Source organism: Hibiscus syriacus, unplaced genomic scaffold (genome assembly GCF_006381635.1).
Source record: "Hibiscus syriacus cultivar Baekdansim isolate YM2019G1 unplaced genomic scaffold, ASM638163v2 tig00111238_pilon, whole genome shotgun sequence".
Lineage (NCBI taxonomy): Eukaryota > Viridiplantae > Streptophyta > Magnoliopsida > Malvales > Malvaceae > Hibiscus > Hibiscus syriacus.
In genome coordinates, this window is record NW_024063030.1 from 523,803 (window position 1) to 546,487 (window position 22,685).

The 22,685-nt window shown below is 35.9% G+C and overlaps 2 protein-coding genes, 1 long non-coding RNA gene and 1 pseudogene across 4 annotated transcripts; 2 read left to right on the top strand and 2 right to left on the bottom strand.

The window, feature by feature from the left end:
* Window positions 1-1,031: 1,031 nt before the first annotated feature.
* Window positions 1,032-3,954, bottom strand: LOC120156995 (probable pyridoxal 5'-phosphate synthase subunit PDX2). The gene is made up of 7 exons (XM_039168262.1): window positions 3,750-3,954; window positions 3,522-3,649; window positions 2,862-2,949; window positions 2,690-2,763; window positions 1,709-1,900; window positions 1,379-1,476; window positions 1,032-1,260 (listed from the first exon to the last, which is right to left on the bottom strand). The coding sequence occupies exons 1-7, from the start codon at window positions 3,802-3,804 to the stop codon at window positions 1,146-1,148; spliced, it is 750 nt and encodes a 249-aa protein (XP_039024193.1). The 5' UTR covers window positions 3,805-3,954; the 3' UTR covers window positions 1,032-1,145.
* Window positions 1,483-20,346, top strand: LOC120156997. Its single transcript, XR_005519103.1, has 3 exons — window positions 1,483-1,639; window positions 13,762-13,764; window positions 20,336-20,346. It is a non-coding gene; the product is annotated as an uncharacterized LOC120156997 (long non-coding RNA).
* LOC120156994 (serine/threonine-protein kinase GRIK2-like) lies at window positions 8,165-12,064 on the top strand. 2 transcript variants are annotated; one of them, XM_039168258.1, is made up of 12 exons: window positions 8,165-8,338; window positions 8,511-8,884; window positions 9,085-9,159; window positions 9,246-9,290; window positions 9,506-9,580; window positions 9,687-9,774; window positions 9,861-9,985; window positions 10,533-10,628; window positions 11,121-11,187; window positions 11,292-11,407; window positions 11,504-11,582; window positions 11,713-12,064. In XM_039168258.1, exons 2-12 carry the CDS (start codon window positions 8,567-8,569, stop codon window positions 11,844-11,846), a joined length of 1,218 nt encoding a protein of 405 aa, XP_039024189.1. In that variant the 5' UTR covers window positions 8,165-8,338; window positions 8,511-8,566; the 3' UTR covers window positions 11,847-12,064. The 2 variants fall into 2 exon arrangements, with proteins under 2 accessions (XP_039024189.1, XP_039024192.1); XM_039168261.1 differs by having other exon boundaries at window positions 8,166-8,338; window positions 8,596-8,884.
* On the bottom strand, window positions 13,306-15,627 carry LOC120156993 (annotated as a pseudogene).
* Window positions 20,347-22,685: the final 2,339 nt, after the last annotated feature.

Genomic DNA, 22,685 nt, shown 5'->3' on the forward strand with positions numbered 1-22,685 from the left:
ATAGTGGCTCGTAAGTTGGGCCATTGGGTAATCTCATTCAATTTTAGCATCTTTCCATATATACATTGAACAAGAGTTTGGTTTAATGAAAATTTTCAGAATAAAATATAAACATAATGTATGTTATTGTTTTCTATCACATATATGAAATTTTAATAAATCCATTAAGTGATCTTAATGATAAAAGGAAGAGTAGTGATAAAAGGAACAGTGTTGTTCGAGGAAATTAGCGGGGATCGATACAGCTTGCTTTTGCAAAGAGACAGACGGGAAGTTATCTGAATCGCACATATTACCTATAGATATGAGGGGTTTGGTTTTAAAAACAAGAAGGGCATCAAGCCCTATTCCATCCATCACTTGCCTGTCTCCATACCAGGTTATTTCTTCAATCAAATTTGCAAGCTATGGAACTCCTCATGGCACTTGCAGCAGTTTTAGCAATGGCAGGTGCAGCAGTGCAAAATCACGATCCATTGTACACAAGGTGCGATCTTGATCACTATTCGTATGTATGGAAATTTTTACTGTTGCAGGCAAACCATTTCCGACCATAATAATTGTTAAAACTTTACAGGCTTGTGTTGGATCGTTAAGTTGCAGTATCGGTGTATCAACTAGCACGTTTGGTGACCCTTGCAAGGGAGTAAAGAAGAGCTTAGCAGTAGAAGTTTCTTGTGCATGAAGATATGTCAATAAGCATGCATTATTGGGTGCGAGCAAAGCATTGCCCCCCAGTATGTGCTCAATCAAATAAGCTTTTCGACAAAAGGATTCTTCTCGGAAAGGGGTTAAACATACCGGAAATATGTTCTTGCCAGCACTGGAAAAATAAACATTAGTGTGGTGTAAACTTTAATGGCATTTCTGCATATGTATCTTATAACAGAGTATATGCCTTCTTGTCATAGGTACAATTTCATTAAAAGTATACCAATATAATAGCAAAAGGTAAATAGGTCTGTTATTTGAGCAAATGTCACCTAAAAAGAGCAAAGGATACTTGTCAAATAGCCTTTGCCTTCTAACGAAACGTCCACAAACATGGAGACACTATAAGTGATGGGGAGAAAACAAAATGGGGAAGGAAAGGAAAAGAGAAAGAAATCGAAAAAGACCCGAATTAATCTCCTTGACATGGGGGATTATCGGAATATAGGAAGATCGTATTTTGTTTGTGGGTCGGAACTTGATGCTGCAACTATGGCATTTGAGGTTGCCCCTTCGATGTCACTTGCCATCTTTAGAAAGTAACTATGCCTGCACAATCAAACCATTTACCACTTTCACTTAGAAACCAAAAAGAGGAACATTTAAATCCTCAGATGAGATCATAAGCAAAATTGAAGAACTTAATTGAAGGTTAACATCTTCATACCATCTGGTGTCTGCAGTCAACTCAGGGTGGAAAGCAGTTCCTAGCAATTTTCCTTGCTTCACGGCAACTATTACTTTCTTTTCAGGCACAGCAGACTCCTGAAATACCCAAAATTTTAGATGACAAGAATTGACACAGGTGAAGTTAAAGACCCGGAAACAGAGAGATGAAAGAAATAAACGAAATAGATGTGCAATCAATTACTTGGACATTTATATGGAAGCATGATTAACAAATCTAGACTCCTTTAGTTAAGGGAATGTATAAAATTCTATTGTTCTATGTTTGACTATAGCAATGAAGAGTTCAATAGAAAGAGTGCCGGTATACCTCATGAATTTCAACGGCTGAACTCGAGTATAGCACTTTATTTGATGGGATATGATAATCAGCAAGCACTTCAACCTCTGGCCCCACTTCAAGGATGGCAGGAGCACGGATGAAAACACCACGAAAAGTCTCAGGGCCACCTTCTTTGGATGCAAGTTCTGGCACTACAAGCTCTGCCTCAAAGCTCTGGATCTAAATAAAATTTGGTTTGTTAAGGAAAAAAGAAGAAGAAACAATTTAGTTCAATGTTAGAAGCTTAAAACAAATTGTGAAGCAAGGATGGGGGACGTTGAAATCTTCTTTGTCACTGTAAAACTGATTTCAATAAGTGAAAGAGGTTTCTACATCCTAGATTTATGAAAACAAAATTGTTAAGCTAGGTAGAACCATATCAATTTATTCACAAAACAGAATTCCGATTTGTCACTGTTTTCTTACCATCTACGTTTCAGTTCTTTTAGTTGACAAATCTGTTTAAGCAAATTTATCAGCATAAATGGGAATGGTGAAAAAGTTGATATCTTCAAGTAATAACAACAACATCATCATGCAAAGCCTTTTGTTATAATATAGAATTCAACTACCATATTCTAGTGAAATTAGTGAAAGCAAATTATATTCTTAGACTCCTCCAATCATCCCCTACCCATTTGACATAAACATTTTCAGTATATCCATACAACATCATCATAGCATCATTATTGCATCATCATGCCCGTAATCATTTAACTAAGCCAACAATCATTTGAGGTTTTGGACCAATGTTCTGTGAGTGGTATTTCTATAAAGAACACATTTGCATATTAAAATGCCGGTTACAAAACATGGAAATTTTGCATCTTTCTAGATTTCCATTTTTGTAAATGTATGTCTCTTTGTTAACTATTAACCATGCAACTTCTGGAGAAAGGCTAGTTCAACTAAGCAGTGCAATACAACGGTATACAGTTTACAAGCATCATAGAAGGCATATGTAACTACCTGCCTCCCAAAGTAATTTCTATGAACGGTGCAATCCAGACCCCCTACTAATTCTTGCCCTCCTTCTTTCTGTCCTGAAAAGGTTGCACAATTTCAAATTCAAAAGCTTTTGAATTATCTTTTTGGAAAATTGCTTGGTGCAAATTGTATACGGTTCACAAACAGAACATACCAACAGCTTTGTTTGCCAAAAATATAAGACCTGCACAAGTCCCCCAAACTGGCTTCCCCATTTGCACAAACTCACGCAGTGCTGGAAACTGACCAGAAATGAAAATTATTAACCAAACATTTGCAAAGGAGACAATGACGGTTGCTGTCAACTGAAGAGATTAAACTGGCAATGACACAGGAAAATTTGGTCAGCCACTGTTTGCAAATAACTCATTTGAACACTATGAGAACTTAAATCAGAGTTAGGTTTCGCAATTATTTCATTTATGAGCAAAGTATTCAGCTATATATCCCTCAAAGGATCTAACAATGACAAACTCATTCAACCCTTTTGCATAGATCAAAAAAGTCAATCGCAGGTACCAAAGCATATCCAAATACACATGATAAAAAACCACCAAAGTTGCACTTATCTTTGTTTGAATTACTACTTCATTCTAATTATTTACTCATAACTAAAATGATCTCAAATCTTAGCATTTGTGTGTGTGTGTGTGTGTTTTTTTTTTTTTTGCTTTAACTACTAGAAAAAAAACAAGCAACGACAAAACAAGCCAAAACGGCGTTCTCGATCTTCTTCCATTCTTTTTAGAACCTGAATTATGGAGGGAAAACAAACAAACAAATAAGCATATAAGAAACTAAAGAGAGAATATACAAGATTGTGAAACTCAGCAAGTTTAGCCATGGTGGTGCTTTCTCCACCAGGAATGATAAGAGAACTGATACTTTGAAGATGCTCTGGCTTCCTTATCTCCACTCCTTTCACTCCTAACCTCCTCAGCGCTGCAAAAAGTAAATGATACAGTATAATTTAAGGTTTTCAGCCAAACATGAAAAGTCATCAATAAAGCATTCTGAAATATCAGGGTTTAAAGATTATTGCCCGCTATGTGTTCGTTGAAAGATCCTTGTAAAGCCAATACTCCGACAACGCCCATGCTCGATTCTTTCACTCGACGAGAGAAACAGAAACGTCGAGTAATTGAATTGTTTGCTTTCTTTGTGGTTTTCTTTCTATGGTAGTATTTTAATTATTCAGTAGTGGAAATGTTAACCAATCAAAACATAATCGAAAAAAGTTAAAAGAAAAGGATCTGGAGGCTATAGCGTTGCGTACTTGCCACCAAACCACTAGTCCACTTAGGGATGGCAACTCAACCCGAATCCGACGGGTTCCGACCCGACCCAACCCGATCAGGTCGGATTTTTTTAAAAAAAATTCGGGTTCGGGTCGGGTCGGGTCGGGTTTTTTTAAATGTACTGTTCGGGTCGGGTCGGGTCGGGTTTAGGGTGAAAAAATCCGACCCGACCCGACCCGAAAAATATATATAATTTTATCATATATATTTAGGGATAATTACAATAATGTCCCTCCATATATAATTTTTTTCAATTAAGTCACTGTTTTCATTGAATAAAATTTTTTTTATTATTATTTCGGGTCGGGTCGGGTCGGGTTTCTAAGTCATATATTCGGGTCGGGTCGGGTCGGGTGAAACCTTAATTTTGTCGGGTCGGGTCGGGTCACGGGTGAAAAATCCTTTCTTCTCGGGTCGGATCGGGTGGCCCAAAAACCCGACCCGACCCGACCCATTGCCATCCCTAAGTCCACTTCCCACTCCCACATCAAAATTATTAAAAATTTTGAAGGTTTTCCTTCATTTATTTATGGCTTAAATATATAAAACGTGTCTAACTTATGCTGATTTTTTTTAGTTTAGTGTCTAACGTTTATTTCATTTTAGTTTGGTGTCTAATATTTTATTTCGTTACTCAAAATGGGTCAAGTTGTGACGGATCATGTTTTCTCCGTTAAGTGACACATGTCACAATCTAATAATTTTAAAATTTATTTTTTTAAAAAAAATAATATTAAAAATAATATTATATTTATAAAAAAACTCTTATTTCTTTTAAATTACAAAAAAACCTCAAGATCCCTAAAATCCCCAAATCCTAACACTAACCTGTCGCCGACACCCTTTTCGGCCACGACCACCATCGCCGACTTAGCCCTTGCCATCATTCTAGTTATAAGTCACCGTAATTGTCATCGATTGGCCTCCGAAATCGGTTGGGATTGCGATTTTCATCCTAGGGTTCGCATAGTATAAAATGTCGATTCGCCGTCGATCAGTCACTATTTTATAGGGGTTGTGGTCGTCGGGGGTAGGTGAGGTGAAACTCCGTCACGACAAAGGGTGGTGGTCGGCGTAGGTTTAGGGGTTGAAATGAAGGCTTTTAAAGTTTTGGGGTTATTTCAAAATTTATGTGTTTTTTAATATATATACTTTTATTTTTTTTAATTTATATAAATTTTTTAAAATTATCAGATTGTGACATGTGTCAATTAACAGAAAAAATGAACGGTCTGTCACGACTTAACTCATTTTGAGTAACGAAATGAAACGTTAGACGTCAAATTGAAACAAAATAAATGTTAGCCATTAAATTGAAAAAATGGGCATAGGTTGGGGATGCCTTTATTTATTATCTACTATTTTTGTAGTACAAAAACAATGATAAACTGACTGACGGTCTATTCCCAAGACGACAACAATAATAATATATTTTCTAAACTACATGTTTGGTATATCAATTATTTTTTTTATTTTGGTCACTTGATTTTTTTTAATTATATATAACATTTACTTTTAATTTCATTTTGATTACCAATCGTTAAAAAATAACGATGATGTTGACATGTCACCATAAGGTAATGCTAAGTTATCATTACGTTAGTGGTTGTGTCAATTTTTTAACTGTGAGTGATTAAAATAAAATCAATATATAAAGTTAGGTATGCATTTAGAAAAATAATTGGATGATCAAAATAAAATAAAAGTGATAATTAAAATATTAAACATATAGTTTACTCTAATATATTATCACAATCTCAAACATTAGGGTATTTTACCTAAAAGGTTTCCTTTCAACAATTAAGGACCAAAATATGTTTGTTTATGAAATAATGTTAGAAATATACATAATTTTTCAAAAACGAATTAAAATATACTTAAAGCTATATTTTATTCAAGTTAAATGATGGAATTTTCAAGCTCATGATTAAAATGAATTTGATTCAAAGCAATTATTATAGTTGAATCTTATTGTCGTGTTGTAAAATCTAAATTGTGAGATTCAGAATTTATCAAAATCATGAGTAGGTATTAATTGATTGGATCCAAGATCTATTGAAGTTACATTTTGTACAAAGGGACGCTGACTCTGATTGTCTGGCACGTGATGTGGTTGTAGCCTAGGATTTGTTACTGTTAATGATTTAAGGGTATTCAACGGTGATTATACGTAAATTTTCGTATTTCATTTAAAAAATGATTTTTAAACCGTAATTCGGTCGGACATAATTAGTCCCAAACGGATGGTGTTACTAGAGATGGGCATGGGTCGGGTTTCAGTCAACCCGACCTGACTTAAAAATTTTACATCATTCATTCGACTGGAAAAATATATACCTTCCATCAGAATTGAAACCGATCTAATTTTTTGAGATAAAATCCGAACTCGATCCGACCCGAATTGAAATAATAATAAAAATATTATTTGGATTTAATAAAAATGATGATTTAATTGAAAAATAATATATAGAGGGTATTATTGTAATTATTCTTAAATATATAAGATAAAATTATATTTTTTTAGGTCAGGTCAGATCGGATATTTTTCACCATAAGCTCGAATCCGACCCGATCTGAACATCACATTTAAAAAATCAGAGCCGACACGACTCAAACATCACCTTTTAAAAAATTCATACCAAACTTAAATTTTTAAAAAAAACTCGAGCTGATCGGGTAAACAAACAAAACAAAAGTTTTCAATTTTTTATTTAATTAATATTTATACCTAATGAAAAAAACTTGAAAATATAAAACAACCACATTTTTCAAAACGTACAAAAAAAATCGCTTCTGTTGTTGCTGTTTTTCTTTTATTTTTTCTGTCGATACACGTCGGCTTTCCCACTTCTTGAATTCAACCCCAAAAGTAGGATGGTAAAAAAAATAAACCTTAAAAATCGAAAATTAAATTAAACGGGTCGGGTTTGGGATAATAAATGGGGACGGGAAAAATTGAATTTTTTAAACGGTGACGAATTTGGTAATCTCCGTCTCGATTACCCGAATATCCGGCCCAATAAATATTAAAAATAATTATTATACATATATATAATATTAATAAATTTAATTTAAATTAAAAAAATATATATAAAGGAGATTAGGATTTAGGATAACACATCTTGACATACCCGTCACTTTCCATGTGACTGCTCTCAAGTCTTGCTCCGCCGATCTTCACCTTCCCTACTCCGTTGCCGATGACTTCATTTCGTCGGCCGATCTTGTTCACAAGAGGCCGATCTTGTAAAAGCATCGAATATGATCATGATGATGGTGACGAGGTACTAAATTGATATACAAGTTATACGTGATATTATTAATTTTTTTATATAAATTTTGGTGGCTTATAATTTTTTTGGTGTAATTGTAGCAATCGTAGACCACAACTGTTTGATGACGGTAGTGATATCGTTGACGTGACTTGAAAGTTGGAACTTTGAAAGAATGATTTCGTTTATGAAAGTTAAAACATTATATTATTAGTCGTTGTCATTATATTTGTCTATTTGAATTGTTTTGTTTTAATATTTTGGATGCATTTGGTGGTATTTGACATTTTAAGTAAGTTTAGATCCAATAATGACATTATTTTTTAAATAACTAATGTCATCGTGTGAAATTTAAACGGTAACGAGATCGCCGTGGTGAAAAATAACCATTTAAGGTAAATGGTTATTTAAACGGATAATTTTCACTGCAATTATCCACACAATAAAAATTACCCGTTTAAATAACCGTTTATGCTAAATCGGGATATCTATTTTATTGTAGTTTTTTTCGATTACCCGATGGGATACCATTTAAATTCCTATAATTTTTTAAGTGGAGACGTGTACAGATTTTTTAAACGGAGACGGAGAGGAGGACTAATCCCGGCCCGAATCCGAACCGTTGGCATCCCTACCCTAAAGCAAAGGCAAGGCGAAGAAATCGTTAGGAATTCGAAGTTTCGATTTCTCCGATTCGTGTTTAGATTTGGCAAAGCAGAGACCGAAATCGTACCTGGGATCCAAGATTCAAATTCCTCGTTAATCAAATCTTCTATTCAGCTTTGAAATTTGTAATTTCTTTTTCCCCTGCTTCGTCTATTTTTTACGGATTAAATCAAATTCAAAATTATGCTTTTTGTTAGATATTTGGGGGGAAATATTGGGAGAAAAAGGTCAATGTTAAAAACTGGAGGTTTAGCGATTAGCAATGTTGGGTATCGATCGTTGTGGCTTTGATGTTGAAAGTTGTTCCTTTCATTTAGCTGAATGGCATCCTTTGGAACAGTAAAGCTGATTAGGGCTTCAAGCCCTCCTTCCTTCCTCTTTATTTTTTAAATCAGGTATTCTTTTTCAATCTCATTTTCCCTTTTTATTACGTTTTATTTTATACTTTTTTTCTTCTTAATGTAGTGTGTATGTTTGTTTGAGTCAATTTTTTATATTAGCCTGAAACTTCTATTGGCAATTTCTTGATAGGCGGTCTATTGATCTTAGGTTATGTTATCTTTCCAGGTTCAAGAATCATTCTTCATTTGTAACTTACAACTTTCAAGGTTTCAGGTGTTCTAATGCTTAGTAACAGCTTTTCATTTGCTAGAGCAATGGGGTGCTTTGGTTGCTTCGGCTTCACAACGAAGCCCAAACAATCCGCTAGGCCCAATTGCAGGTCAAATTTTCAACTGTCCCAGGAAATTTTGTTAGATGAAGAAATAGAAGATGATGATTGCTCATGTAATGGTGATGTTACCAGCACTGCTGTTGGATACGAGGCTGAGCCTCTAGGCCGTGGCAAGCGTTCTGAAGAGATTTTAAGGTTCAAACTTAACAATGGATTAGCTTGCAGGCAGTATCCTGTCAAGGAAACCAACATGATTATACGATCTGAGGCAAGCATTGAAATGAATTATTTCACCTCATAGTCACTAAATGCTATTGTGTATGCTAATATTGTTTTCTTGTGGATGTGTTTCCAGCATGTGAAATATCTTTCCTGTTTCTTTATTCTGTGATTATATCAGTAATCTTCATTTCTTTGTTTCTGTCTCTTATGCTTATGAAGGAATGAGATCCTGATTCATTTTTTCAGGATGAAAATGGGAATAAGATGATTAATGAGTATGTACGGGAATGTAAGATTGGTTCTGGCAGCTATGGGAAAGTGGTAAGGATATTGTTGGAAATTCCTTTTTTTTACGTAATTTTCATAAAAGATTCAAATGTGAACTATTTTGTTTTCTTTTGTGGTAGGTTCTTTATCGAAACAATGTAGACGGGAAATACTATGCTATTAAGGTTAGTAGCTTGTTTCAGTGGAACAATTGAGAACAAATGCTTTCAGGCAATTCAGTAGCATTTATTTGTTTGACAGCATAGTTTTTAAAATTCAAGAAATATTTATTCCATTATGTTCTTATAGGTTAAATTTGGTTGTGTTTTGTGGATCTAGTACAATTTATGCGAAATTAAGTTCCCTTTCAATAAAGAATTATTTTTACATTGAATTACAGGCTTTTCATAAGTCTCATTTATTAAAGTTGCGGGTTGGTCCATCAGAGACTGCAATGACTGATGTTCTTCGTGAGGTATTGGGTTGATAGTTTGTGGACAGAGCTACCTTAGTAATCTACTGTTGTCATGTGAAGTACTTTTTTTTATTTGACCATATTTATCTCATCCATTTCCCTTCAGGTTCTAATCATGAAAATTTTGGAACATCCCAATATAGTTAATCTCATTGAGGTGATTGATGACCCAGCAATGGATCAATTCTACATGGGTATATATGTTTCCTTTTTTTATTCTTTTTCTCTATGAAGTGATGTGGTTAAAAGACTGATTGGGCCGGCCTTTCTTTTTGTTTAGTTCTTGAATATGTTGAAGGCAAATGGGTTTGCGAGGATTCTGGTCCTCGAGGAGGCATTGGAGAAGTGACTGCTAGGAAATATGTGCGAGATATAGTATCCGGGCTTATGTACCTCCATGCTCATGTATGATTTAAAACCCAATTTTTGTGCATTATTTACATTTTTTCCAGTCCTCTATTAGGGTCGTGTGTTTTGTGTGCTATATGTTCCTGTTTTAGATAAATATGATGAAGTTTTTTTCTGAATGTGGCCAGAGATTTCCCCCCCTTGTTTGCTGTTTTTCCTTGTTTGTTCATATTTGTCTAAACACAAACACAATACTTAAAGAGTTAAGGTTGTCAGATTAAAGTAACATCCTGAAGAAGAGAGTTAGCTAGTTGTGGACTGTGATATCTATGATGTATACTGCACTATGTCCCTGCATGTCTGATGTTCTGTCTTTTGATATTTCATTGTTGAAATTTATTCATCTTGAAATCTTCTAATTTTCTGTGTGCCGTGCAATTTTCTTTCCTAGAATTTCGCTTCTTTCTCTTAATACTAATAGCATGGAAAGTTTTCGCATGCTCCCATTTAATTTTCTTTTTATATCCATTCTCTTGTTTGCTGCACTAGACAAAAAACATCTGTTAATTGTTGTGCTTAACAGGATCTTTTCTTTTTAAAACAGAATATTGTGCATGGCGATATAAAACCTGATAATTTGTTGATTACTGGCACGGGTATTGTGAAGATAGGAGATTTTAGTGTCAGCCAGGTGTTTGAGGTAATGATTCTACACTCATAAACTTCCTCTTAACGGACTCTCTCTCTCTCTCTCTGGTTGAGCCTCTTTTTATCTTTTGCTTTTTTACTGTATCATTTCTAATATAATATTAGACCTGACATTTAGTGTAACTTTGTCATTTTTCTATACTTTTCATGTCATAATTGTGTTCAAGGTTTATGTTGTATGGGTTTTGGAACGTTCGTGTACTTATGCTATTTGTATGTTTTTTGCTTTGTTTTTCTGTACTGTTCATGTTATAATCGTGTTTAAGGCTATGTTGAATGGATTTTAGCTTGTTCGTGTATTCCTTTAGTGTTTGTGCTACTTTTTGTGTCGTGTTATGTTTTCACGGTGTTTTAGTTATTCTTCCTGTCTCATGTTTGTGTTGTGTAATTGTGAGGTCTATGTAATTTCGCGGTGTTTAACAGAATTTATCCTTGTTAGATGTTATTTGGTTGGAAAGTAAGTTTTACAATATTTTATTTTCAGGATGATAATGATGAGCTTCGCCGATCTCCCGGGACTCCTGTTTTCACTGCACCTGAGTGCTGTCTAGGTCAGGGTTCGCTCTGTTAGCTGAGACTATGCTCTAGTTTTGGAGAAATAAATTTGAGAACATAATATGCGTTTGGCTGTACCGTGTTTGAAATTGATCAACAGGTTTAACATACAATGGAAAAGCTGCAGACACGTGGGCTCTAGGAGTTACTTTGTACTGCATGGTACTTGGACGGTATCCGTTTCTCGGTGAAACGCTACAAGATACATATGACAAGGTATGGAATTTGCTCAATCTGTCTCCAGTTTCTCTTTTCTTTTCCCTCTCCCCCCCCACACCCAACAACAACACGGCACTTATTTTCTTTCTGCAGATTGTTAATAACCCTCTAATTCTGCCAAATGACATGAACCCGGAGTTGAGGAACTTACTCGAAGGCCTTCTTTGCAAAGGTTAGTAAAATCGTTCTCTCTGAGCTCGGGGTCCTTTATTTATACCCAACACTAATGTTCATCAATTGCCCCCACCATGTATTTCTAACATGGTTATGTGGTATTCTGGAAATGTAAACATTTTTTTCAGACCCAAAACAGAGGATGACTTTGAATGATGTAGCAGATCATTCTTGGGTTATGCGAGAAGACGCACCGACCCTCCAGTATTTATGTTGGTGTAAGCGAAATAGCTATTACCCGACGGAAGAATATAACATTTGATGGGAACTGGTTAGATTATCTTCTTCTAGTGTCGACATTTCAGCTTAGGAAAAGACTGTCTTTGGGCAAAAGATGCAGAAAGCCCTATGACTTGTGCAAAATGAAGAAACCAGTGAGGATTTGCGCATCCACATTACATGGTGGAACGTCGATGAGGACTAGAAGAGACCATAGGATCCGACTACTATTATTATTGTTATTATTTAATGGTTACGAAATTTTGTTTGTCGCTTGACCTGGCTATTCTCTTTATTTTTTTTATTTATATATTCTTAATAACTTATTCATCCTATCTTAGATTAAATTAGATTATCGTGAAAGTAAATATCGAATAAATACCTTTTTACTTCCTTTAGCAAACTGTACATAGATTAGCTCTCTTGTAATCGTTCACCTCAGGCAGACGATAAAAATATTCTGGTTTTCTTTTGGAATTCTACTTTACGGTGATTTTAAAATCTAGAATTTTGAGATAGATTTGATAATATTAGATCTAAGTAACGTAAGATTTTAGGGAGGAAATTATTTCAATTATTAGAATTTATATTCATTTTATTTAATCAAATGTATGTAACTTTGGGTAACAAAACAAAATAATTGATATTTTCTCTTTGAATTCTAGTGAATAGGGGATGAAACGGGTGGTGTAAATGTAATTCTTAAAATTTTTAAATTTTCATATAATTTAGATGTTTTTTTTATAATTTTTATTAATAATTTAATTTTATATCAATGAATTTATATAGTTTTGTACCCTAAATTTTTAATATAAGTTTCCAAAGAATATACTTCATTAAAAATTATTTGCCAATCAAGCTTTCTTTAAATTTCATTAAATATATAATCTTCAAATCCTGAATAACTAGAGATTTACCTTGGGCTAATTTAATATGATCTTTATTGAATGATAATTGATAAAAGATCCGTCCTTTACTTTCATTTGTGTATTAATAAAAGAAAAATATTTAATTTAATGGTTAATGACATTTTATTCATAAGTAAATCTTATAAATCTAATTAAAGCATTGGTCTAGAATTTCCTCCAATAATATCATATTTTTCCTAACATCTTTTATATTTATTTCGTCGTTTCTGTTCGAGAGTTTTTATTCTTATAAAATTAAAATTAAAAAAGATAAGTTGAGTGAGTTCAAATATAATTGTAAGATATTTAAGTTATAAAACAAACACAATCTTTAAATTATTAATAATGATCACAAGAGAAATAATAAACACGATTATATAAAAGTTTATTATCAAATTCGAATTTAATTAGATTGATTCTTGCGGTTACAATAAAACGTAACACCTCATAAAATTAATTGTTTTCGTATTAGCATACTACTTTATAACAACAACAACAAAATCCATCAAATTTTAGAAATTCTTAAATCTCCGTCAAACTCAAAAAATTAAAATAAAAAGAAAACTTTAATCGTGTCCTAAATATCCTCTCCCAATCTTTCTTTTGATATTGATCCAGAAATCGCAAGAATCCACATTCAATTTTATCTTCATTCTTCGATCTCAATATCAACTTGCAACTCACGTCGTTTTTGCACTTCAGGGTTTTCTTTTCTCATCATGATCACGAACTCGTCATAATTGATCCTTCCATCCTGTAAAAATACGACAAAACCATGTAATTCTATGCTTTGGATTTACTTTAAAAATAGAATGAATGTATGTTACTTACATTGTCAGCGTCAACTTCAGACAGGGTTTCCTTTAGGTTTGCGTCATGCATTCCATGTTCACGTAGAGCTTGCTCTAGTTCTTCAGTCGTGATGTATCTAAAACCAAGGACGAACGTAAGATTTTATATTAGGGAAACGGATTTATAAGATTCAGAAACTAGATTTTGTGCTCATTACCCGCTATTGTCTTTATCAAAGTGTTGGAAGGCATGGTACAGATGGTCTTCCCGGTCCATTCGATTCATGTGCACCGTCGCCGTGATGAACTCCTCGTAGTCTATGGTTCCATTCCCATCTGCATCAGCCTATATGTTTTTCAAAGAAAAACCATGTATTTATCTCATGCATTACTTTAAAGGAAAGATGAAATTGGTGTTTTGGAAATGACTTACGGCCTCCATTAGTTGTTGAACTTCATATTCAGTGAGTTTTGTTCCTTGTTTAGAAAGGCCTTGTTTCAACTCTTCGAGTGTTATGGTCCCGTTGTTGTCGGTATCCATGCCCTTGAACATCTCCTTCAACCCCATGATTTCTTCCTCTGATAAACACCCTGCAATGACCTGCACCAGATTTTTTTTCCAGGAAAATTTATAATGAAAGTTTCTTGGAAAGTCTAATCATTGAGATGATTAAATATGGGATTTAATTAATGGTACCCGCAAAGCAACTTTCTTGAAGTTGTTCATTGCTTTAAACTGTTTGAGCCTAGAAATCACTGTATTGTCCAAAGGTGTATCAGGTGCTTCTCCATCCTCTTTGATCCATGGATGACCTGTTAATGGCCATGGCCATATTAACCTTACTATTACAAGTACTAAATTTAAAGCACAAGAAGATTGAGCCATACTCACTTAGAACCTGCACTGCTGTTAACCTCTGCTTGGGATCCATGTTGAGCATCTTCTTCACAAGCTCCTTCGCTTGAGGTGAAATTGCAGGCCATGGATCGCTCGTGAAATCGATGTGGCATCGTAATATCGAATTGAATATCCCGTTTTCGGATTCTATATATCAACAGAATTATCTTATGAGCTTCAAGCTTGTGGTGAAATACCAGGAAATGAGAATGAATACTTACTTACCAGCCCAGAAGGGAGGAACACCAGATAGAAAAATATACAACATAACTCCAATACTCCATATATCTGCTTCTGGTCCATATTTCCTCTTCAAGACTTCAGGTGCAATATAATATGCACTACCAACAATTTCTTTGAATTCTTCACCTGTTTCAACAAGCCGGGATATCGAAATATAATGAAACTGAGGAAATCACCAAGGAATCAAAACAAAGGAAACCAGATTAGGGTGGGTAAAAATAACTCAACCCGACTTGTAAAAGACTGAGAGACCAAAATCCGTGGCCTTGAGGGGGGAATCTTCTTCCTTGTTCAAGAGCAAGAAATTCTCAGGCTTGAGATCCCTGTGGATGACCCCCATAGAATGGCAAGTGTGCACAATCTGAACGACGGTCCGAAGCAAAGAAGCGGCGGCACGCTCGGTGTAATGGCCCTTAGCGATGATCCTATCGAACAGTTCTCCTCCAGCACATAGTTCCAAGACCAAATGAACCGAATGCTTATCCTCATAAGCTCCCTTGAGCTCCACGATGTTAGATTGTCCCGTCAAATGGTGCATAATCTGAACCTCCCTTCTAACATCCTCAATATCCTCCTTGCTAGCAAGCTTTCTCTTGGCGATCGTTTTGCAGGCGAATTGTTCACCACTTACCTTATGTGTACACAGATACGTTACCCCAAACTGTCCCCTACCCAATTCTTTGCCAATGTTGTAGGTTTGTTTAATGTCTTCCATAGGCCGGCCCAGGACCTTACCGATGGGGTTCTGTTTCAAAGAAGGCTTGTTGGAATCATTAATGGAAGAAGTCTTAGTTGGAGCGGAACCATTCTCATCGGCGGAACTGTTGGGATCATTGTTGCCATTGTCAGGAGCGGATTCCCCCTGATCGGCGGTCTTCTCGGCGGGGTCGCCACTAGCGCATAAATTCCCCATCGTGGAAGAGAGATAAAGAGGAGATGAAGTTGAGGGGGGATGGGGAAAGAGCCTTAAGCAGTGGGAGAAGGGGATTTTTGATGTTAAATTTCTTAATGGAGGAAGACGAAGATGGTGAAAGAATAGGTTTGGTGTAGAAAATGGAGGGACTAATGGGGCGAGGTTTCAGGACTCAGCCTGTCTAATAATTTTCCTGATTCCTGAAACAGTTATTGGGGGATGCCTTCCAAAACATGTTTTTTTAGACATTCTTGTGCTCCTTCCTTACCTTTTCTCAGCCTCACCCTTGTCTTGGAAAACCGTTTTTCCCTCTTTCTTGGGGACTTCCATATACAAACACCTCTCATATCACATGTATCATCAACTTTCATCGCCTCAGTGACCAAAAATGCCTTATAATATACGATTTTAACCAACTTTTTTTGGATTTGCCAAAATGACCAACAAAATCGCAACGCGAAATAAAAATCGCAACGCGATCCCCAGAATCGCAAATCAGTTTCCAAAATCGCAACGCGATTCTTGAAAATCGCAATGCGATAGTACAAATTCGCATTGCGATTTTCAAGAATCGCAACGCGAATATGAAAATCGCAACGCGAACACATAAATCGCAACGCGTATCCGTAAACCGCAACGTGTATCCGTAAATAGCAACGCGTATCCGTAAATCGCAATGCGTATCCGTATATCGCAACGCGTATCCGTAAATCGCAACGATAATCCGTAAATCGCAACGAGAATCTGTAAATCGCAACGATAATCCGTAAATCGCAACGAGAATCTGTAAATCACAACACTGAAATTTTGGGTATATAACTACGCAACAGCAGCAAATCATAAACTAAATCCCTAAATCGCAACTCATTCCATCTCCATCTATCACTCTCTTCGGCGACATCCGTTCCTATATCCAACGACATCCTTCCCAATCCGGCAACAGGTTTTAGTTTCGCAGCTCGTCTGTTTAGTAAATTAATTTACAACCATGAAATCATCTAATGTTGATCATGTTTGGATAGATTTGTGTTTTGGAGGGTCATGGGATAATGTTCATGGTGTTTTACAATATATGCCTTTACCTATGAATCTTCAACTAAAATTGTCTTTACAAAAGTTAACTTATGAAACTCTAATGCTACGTGTTTCAAATAAATTGAATTTAGAGCCCCTAAGTGGATTTAGGCTATCTTATCAGAGAAATGGTAAAGTTTATTTGTTAACCGACAATGAAGATGTTGAACGATTCATTGCTTACATTAGTGTTTCACAAGATGATGTTACATTGTATGTTGTTGAACCTAGAAGTAGTATTGTTGGGTCAGTAGCGGGTAGTAATCAACTAAGTTTTTCTCAAAACCCACAACCTTTCTCTAATCCAAATCCCAATCAACTTTCAGCACCAAATTCCGGTTTTCGTATTGACCAGTTAGACGATGATGAGCCAACAGAAAAAATTGTGAGTACTAGTCAGTATTCGAAATTTGGTCTTGGTCAATATCCGGACTTTGATATTGGTCAATACACGGATTTTGATGATGTTTCAGAAGAAGAAACAGACCCTGCGTGTAATGATTTTGATATTGGTCAATACCCGAATTTTGATGATGAAACAGCCGTTGCCGAAGAATGTATTGTTGATGATAATGAGGAGGAAGTTACGACTGTGAATGAACATGTTGAACATCCATTCTGTAATTCATATAATCCTGAAGAAGAAAAAGAAGAAGAAAAAGTCCCCGAAGAAAAGAAAATGCCACGGGCGTATAACTGGAATATGCCAGAATTACTTCAGATACCGGAAGAAGAGTTGGTAAAGAAAGCAGTTGATTGTTACACAAAAGTTATTCGTATCAAGAAAGATGATTGTTTTGATACAAAGGAAGACTTGAAGATAGCTTTGTATACGAAATGTGTGGAAGATGGCTATCAACTAAAAGTTAACAAATCAAGCAAAGATCGTTTCGAAACAAGGTGTATGATTGACAAAAACTGTACGTGGCGTATGATTGCAAAGAGAATAAAAGATTGCGAAATGTTTCAAGTTAGGACTTTTATTGATAAACATACATGTTCAAGAACCCAAGTTTTTCCTCAACATAGACAGGCAAACAAAAAGGTGTTGGGTGGTTTTCTGGCTGAGTTAATGTTTTTGAATGGCATGGTATATCGGGGACATGAAATTATGACTGACATGAATGCTCGGTTCAAGATTAGTATATCATATTCTCAAGCTTGGAGAGCCAAATGTTATGCCTTGGAATTGTTGAGGGGGTCGCCAGAAGCATCGTTTGCCCAACTGCCGGCTTATTGTCACAATTTAAAGCTGAAAAATCCTGGGTCGGTAACTCATATCAAAACAGATAGAGATGGACACTTTGAGTTGCTGTTTATCGCCATTGGTGCTACGGTTAGTAAATCAATATAATTTTGTTGACTCATTTTTGTTAGTTACATGCATTTCACATTTAAATGATTATATTTCTTGTGTATATTATTTTGTAGATTCGTTCGTTTATTACTTGCATGCGCCCAATTATTATAGTTGACGGAGCACATTTGAAAGGTCGATACCTTGGAGTAAACTTATTAGCAGTAGCCATGGATGCTAACAATGGGATATTGCCAATAGCTTACGGGGTTGGCAAATCTGAAACCTCTGATTCATGGACATGGTTTATGGGGCATCTTAGGGATTGCATAGGTCCTATTAGCAATCTGACAATCATATCCGATAGGGCAAACTCAATTGACAACGCTGTTAGAAGGTGTTTCCCAGATGCTTTTCATGGACTTTGTGGTGTTCATTTGTATAGAAATCTAAAATCAAGGTCTGCTGGTATAAAAAAGCACAAATGGACATACTGGAAGGCTGTAAAAGCTTATCGGGAAGTGGATTTCAATAAGCATATAAATTGTTTAAGATGTGTTTTGCCTCAGTGTGCTCAAACACTAGAAGATGTCGGGTTTGAAAGATGGTCAAGAGTACATCAACTTGGAGCAAGATATGGTTTCATGACGTCTAATAGTGCAGAATCAATCAACGCTCTAAGTCGTCATTCCCGGAAATTACCCATTACTATGTTAATGGAGTTTTTTCGAGCCTCTATTCAACAGTGGTACTATAAGAAAAGAAACCATGCAGGTATTATTTCTTAGAATTCGTAACTTATCATATTTATATATTTTACTAAGTATTGTTTATTTAAATTTACAGGAACATTGGAACATCGTGTTACACCATGGACTGAAAAAAAGATAACGAAACGTGTTGTGAAGTCAACGTCATGGAGAGTTGAACCATGTTCAAACACTTTGTTTCAAGTACTGGATAATAACTTAAATGGGCTAGTCGATCTAAATGCAAAGACGTGTAGTTATATGAAATGGCAAACATCTGGTTATCCGTGTGGCCATGTTATAAAAGTTGCTCTTCATTTAAACCAAGATGATTCAAGCGCATACGCTATGGATTGCTACACTACAGAAGTTTATCGACAGACTTATGCCGAGATTGTCTACCCTATTCCACATCTTTCTGAGTGGGACATACCAGATGACTTACAAACAGTTTTGCCACCAGCCATGGACAGAAGGCTACCTGGCCGACCAAAAAGTCACGATCGTATACCGTCTAAGGGTGAAGAGAAGAAGAGATCGACATGTAGTCGGTGCAAGGAAAGTGGTCATACAAGGTTGACATGTGGATCACCAGTGCCATCAAAATCATCTTTTCCTCTACCAAAATATGGATCCTCATCAAAATCCAAAGCTCATATGGTGTCAAGCAAAAGGCAATCATCTTTAAAATCCCAATCACAATTGGCTTCACCTTTTGGGACTGTTAACTTAGGTGATTTTTAAATGCAAACGTTGTATTATGTGGATTTTATGTGTGAACTTTTAACATTTTCAGTTGAATTAATGACTCAGGCCAACCATTTTGACTTAACCAACTCTTGTTATTCAGTTGTTATCACTTATTAGGCATGCATTTGACTATCGCAACACGGAAATTACAATCGCAACGAGAGAATCGCAATGCGAAATGAAAATCCCAACATGAAAATCGCAATGCGGAAATGAAAATCGCAATGCGAAATGAAAATCGCAATGCGAAATGAAAATCGCAATGCGAAATGAAAATCGCAATGCGAAATGAAAATCGCAACGAGAGAATCGCAATGCGGAAATGAAAATCGCAATGCGAAATGAAAATCGCAACGAGAGAATCGCAATGCGATTTTCATTTCGCATTGCGATTCTCTCGTTGCGATTTTCATTTCCGCATTGCGATTTTCATTTCGCATTGCGATTCTCTCGTTGCGATTTTCATTTCGCATTGCGATTTTCATTTCGCATTGCGATAGTCATTTTTGCCTTCAACATAATGCATATTGAAATCAACAAAATCAACCATTACATTTCAATCAATTAAACAAGCACAAATAAGAATTATGTTCGCATCAATTACACAAATCAACTTTTACAAATCATCTTTTACAAATCAATTAAACAATCAAAAAATAAGCAATAATTCTTATTTCCAATCATCTACTATTGAATCAACTTTTACAAATCAATTAAACAATCAAAAAACAATCAATTAAACTATTGAATCAACTTTTGCAGCCATAGATCATTTTCACGCAGTTCACTTCTGAGATTAACCTGCAGAAACCAAACATTTGCTCAAACAACACTTTCTACACATCTAAAACCTACAAACAGCAAATTATTGAATTCTAGGTACTTAACCAAACATTTTCAAACCAAAAGTCTATAAACTTACCAATTGTTTATGGACATTTTTAAAACGCGGATGCAGGTAGGCAGCGTCTCGTATATATCGATTTAGCCATATAATGCCGAAACCACAAGCCTACTGTAGCTCTATCTCTATCGGTGGGAGGTAGATACTTGGTGCTTCCCGTCGTCAAACGCTCCAACGCCAAGCATACGAGAGGACCACAATCTCCTCTGGCTCCTTCCGTTTGTTGTGGCGCGGTCTCGTCTCTAATAACTGTAATATTGAGCTTCTTTGGCTTCTTGTTTCCAGAACGAGTCCAATAATTGATCGCATCCAAGAATTTAGCCAAATGAGAGCTCCATCCCATAATAATATCTCTTAAATCAGCCAATGATATGTAATTTATCATGCTGTCATACACTATTGTCTTAAGGGATGTGAGCTGAAGCTCGACGAGAATCCAATGTTTACGTTCCAAAACAGGGATAAACACCTGCAATCATAAGTAATAATTCATTCATTTGCGCACTTATTTCATAAAACCTTTAAACTCAATCTAAAATAAATACTAACCTTATCGACCTCCCACCATGCAGGATAAAGTTTAGCTTGTCCATTGCCCAAATCAAATGATTCATCTCGTGCATTCTTCAAGTGAACGGCGTTAAAAGACGTCGGCATAATTGTATATCATATATTTTTATTTTTCTTGAGGGATGACAGGCGAGTCGAGCTTCTTCTTGCGGTGTCTTCGCACTATTGGGGTGTACGGAGACTTAATAGCACGTGCACGCTGTCTGATGCGTGAACTCCGTCGTGCAAGCATAACCCGACATAAAGCATCCACTCTATCGGGCCGCTAAATAATTAAATACAAAAATCAGTAAATAAACAGACATGATATTTAAACAGTGAAAACAAAGACAAATATGTTTCAAACTTGCATTGTATTCACCCAAGTCATTATTCTATCATAGTTCACAAAATGCATCAGATAACAAAGAAAAATATGTTTCAAACTAATACCCTGAAGTTAGTATTTGTCTTTGTTTTGTCTATTGGTTGAAGTAATGCAATCCATTCAAGTTTCAATTTGCAGAAGAAGAAATAGTTTACTTTCGCAACACGAAACTTAAAATCGCAACGCGAAATGAGAATCGCAACGAGAAACCAAAATCGCAACGCGAAACCAAAATCGCAACGCGAAATGAAAATCGCAACGACAAAATCGCAATGCGAAATGAAAATCGCAACGAGAGAATCGCAACGCGAAATGAAAATCGCAATGCGATTTTGTCGTTGCGATTTTGGTTTCGCGTTGCGATTCTGTCGTTGCGATTTTCATTTCGCGTTGCGATTCTCTCGTTGCGATTTTAAGTTTCGTGTTGCGAAAGTAAACTATTTCTTCTTCTGCAAATTGAAACTTGAATGGATTGCATTACTTCAACCAATAGAAAAAACAAAGACAAATACTGACTTCAGGGTATTAGTTTAGCAGAATTGGCAGCAACCGAACAAATTTACTTTCAACCAAAAGACAAAACAAAGACAAATACTATTTCACAGTGTTAAAGAATACACAGTTTAGCAGAATTGGCAGCAACCGAACAAATTTACTTTCAACCAAAAGACAAAACAAAGACAAATACTATTTCACAGTGTTAAAGAATACACAGTTTAGCAGAATTGGCAGCAACCGAACAAATTTACTTTCAACCAAAAGACAAAACAAAGACAAATACTATTTCACAGTGTTAAAGAATACACAGTTTAGCAGAATTGGCAGCAACCGAATAAATTTACTAAGCAATCTAAGTGAAATGGCTAATCTAAGTGAAATTACGAGTAAATTTATCATTAAGTTAAATATGGAAAATCTTAAACTTACCTCGTTGTGTAGAGTATGAACCTCATTCTGCAACGATACTATCATCTCACGTAGAGCGGCAACCTCACCACGTAAAGTTGACACCTCCACACGCCATGCACCATCGTTATCGCGTAGAGTACCGATCTCCTCACGCAAGGCATTGACCTCATCATGTAACTCATCCCGTGGAGGTGGAGAACAAGGAGATAAATGTCGTGGCCTCTTTACCGGTCGCCTATCATGAGGTGATGGTGGAGAAGAGGCTCGATGATGTGACGGGATAGGTGATGGCTCTCGTTCTAGAGGTGTATAGTCGGGTCGATCGGGTGATGGCTCTGGGTGAGGTGATGGCTCTCGAATTGGAGGAAGTGGATGCTGCTCATCATCCGTGCCATCAAAAAAACTCTGACTAGCTTGCCACCAATCAGTGGCAAGCTCTTCCTCCGTGGGTGTCAGTCTTTGTAATGGAATGTTGGCCTCCTAACAATATAAAAACTCAAACAAAGTTA

What these genes read in the sequence shown, in the direction of transcription:
- LOC120156995 (XM_039168262.1), bottom strand. Translation starts at nt 3,804, where the DNA reads ATGGGCGTTGTCGGAGTATTGGCTTTACAAGGATCTTTCAACGAACAC. An exon ending in GAAATTACTTTGGGAGGCAG is followed by an intron (nt 1,901 to 2,689) that starts GTAGTTACATAT and finishes AATTTTATTTAG; the next exon opens with ATCCAGAGCTTTGAGGCAGA. An exon ending in CAGCCGTTGAAATTCATGAG is followed by an intron (nt 1,477 to 1,708) that starts GTATACCGGCAC and finishes TGGGTATTTCAG; the next exon opens with GAGTCTGCTGTGCCTGAAAA.
- LOC120156994 (XM_039168258.1), top strand. Translation starts at nt 8,567, where the DNA reads ATGCTTAGTAACAGCTTTTCATTTGCTAGAGCAATGGGGTGCTTTGGT. An exon ending in CTGGCAGCTATGGGAAAGTG is followed by an intron (nt 9,160 to 9,245) that starts GTAAGGATATTG and finishes CTTTTGTGGTAG; the next exon opens with GTTCTTTATCGAAACAATGT. An exon ending in CGAAGGCCTTCTTTGCAAAG is followed by an intron (nt 11,583 to 11,712) that starts GTTAGTAAAATC and finishes CATTTTTTTCAG; the next exon opens with ACCCAAAACAGAGGATGACT.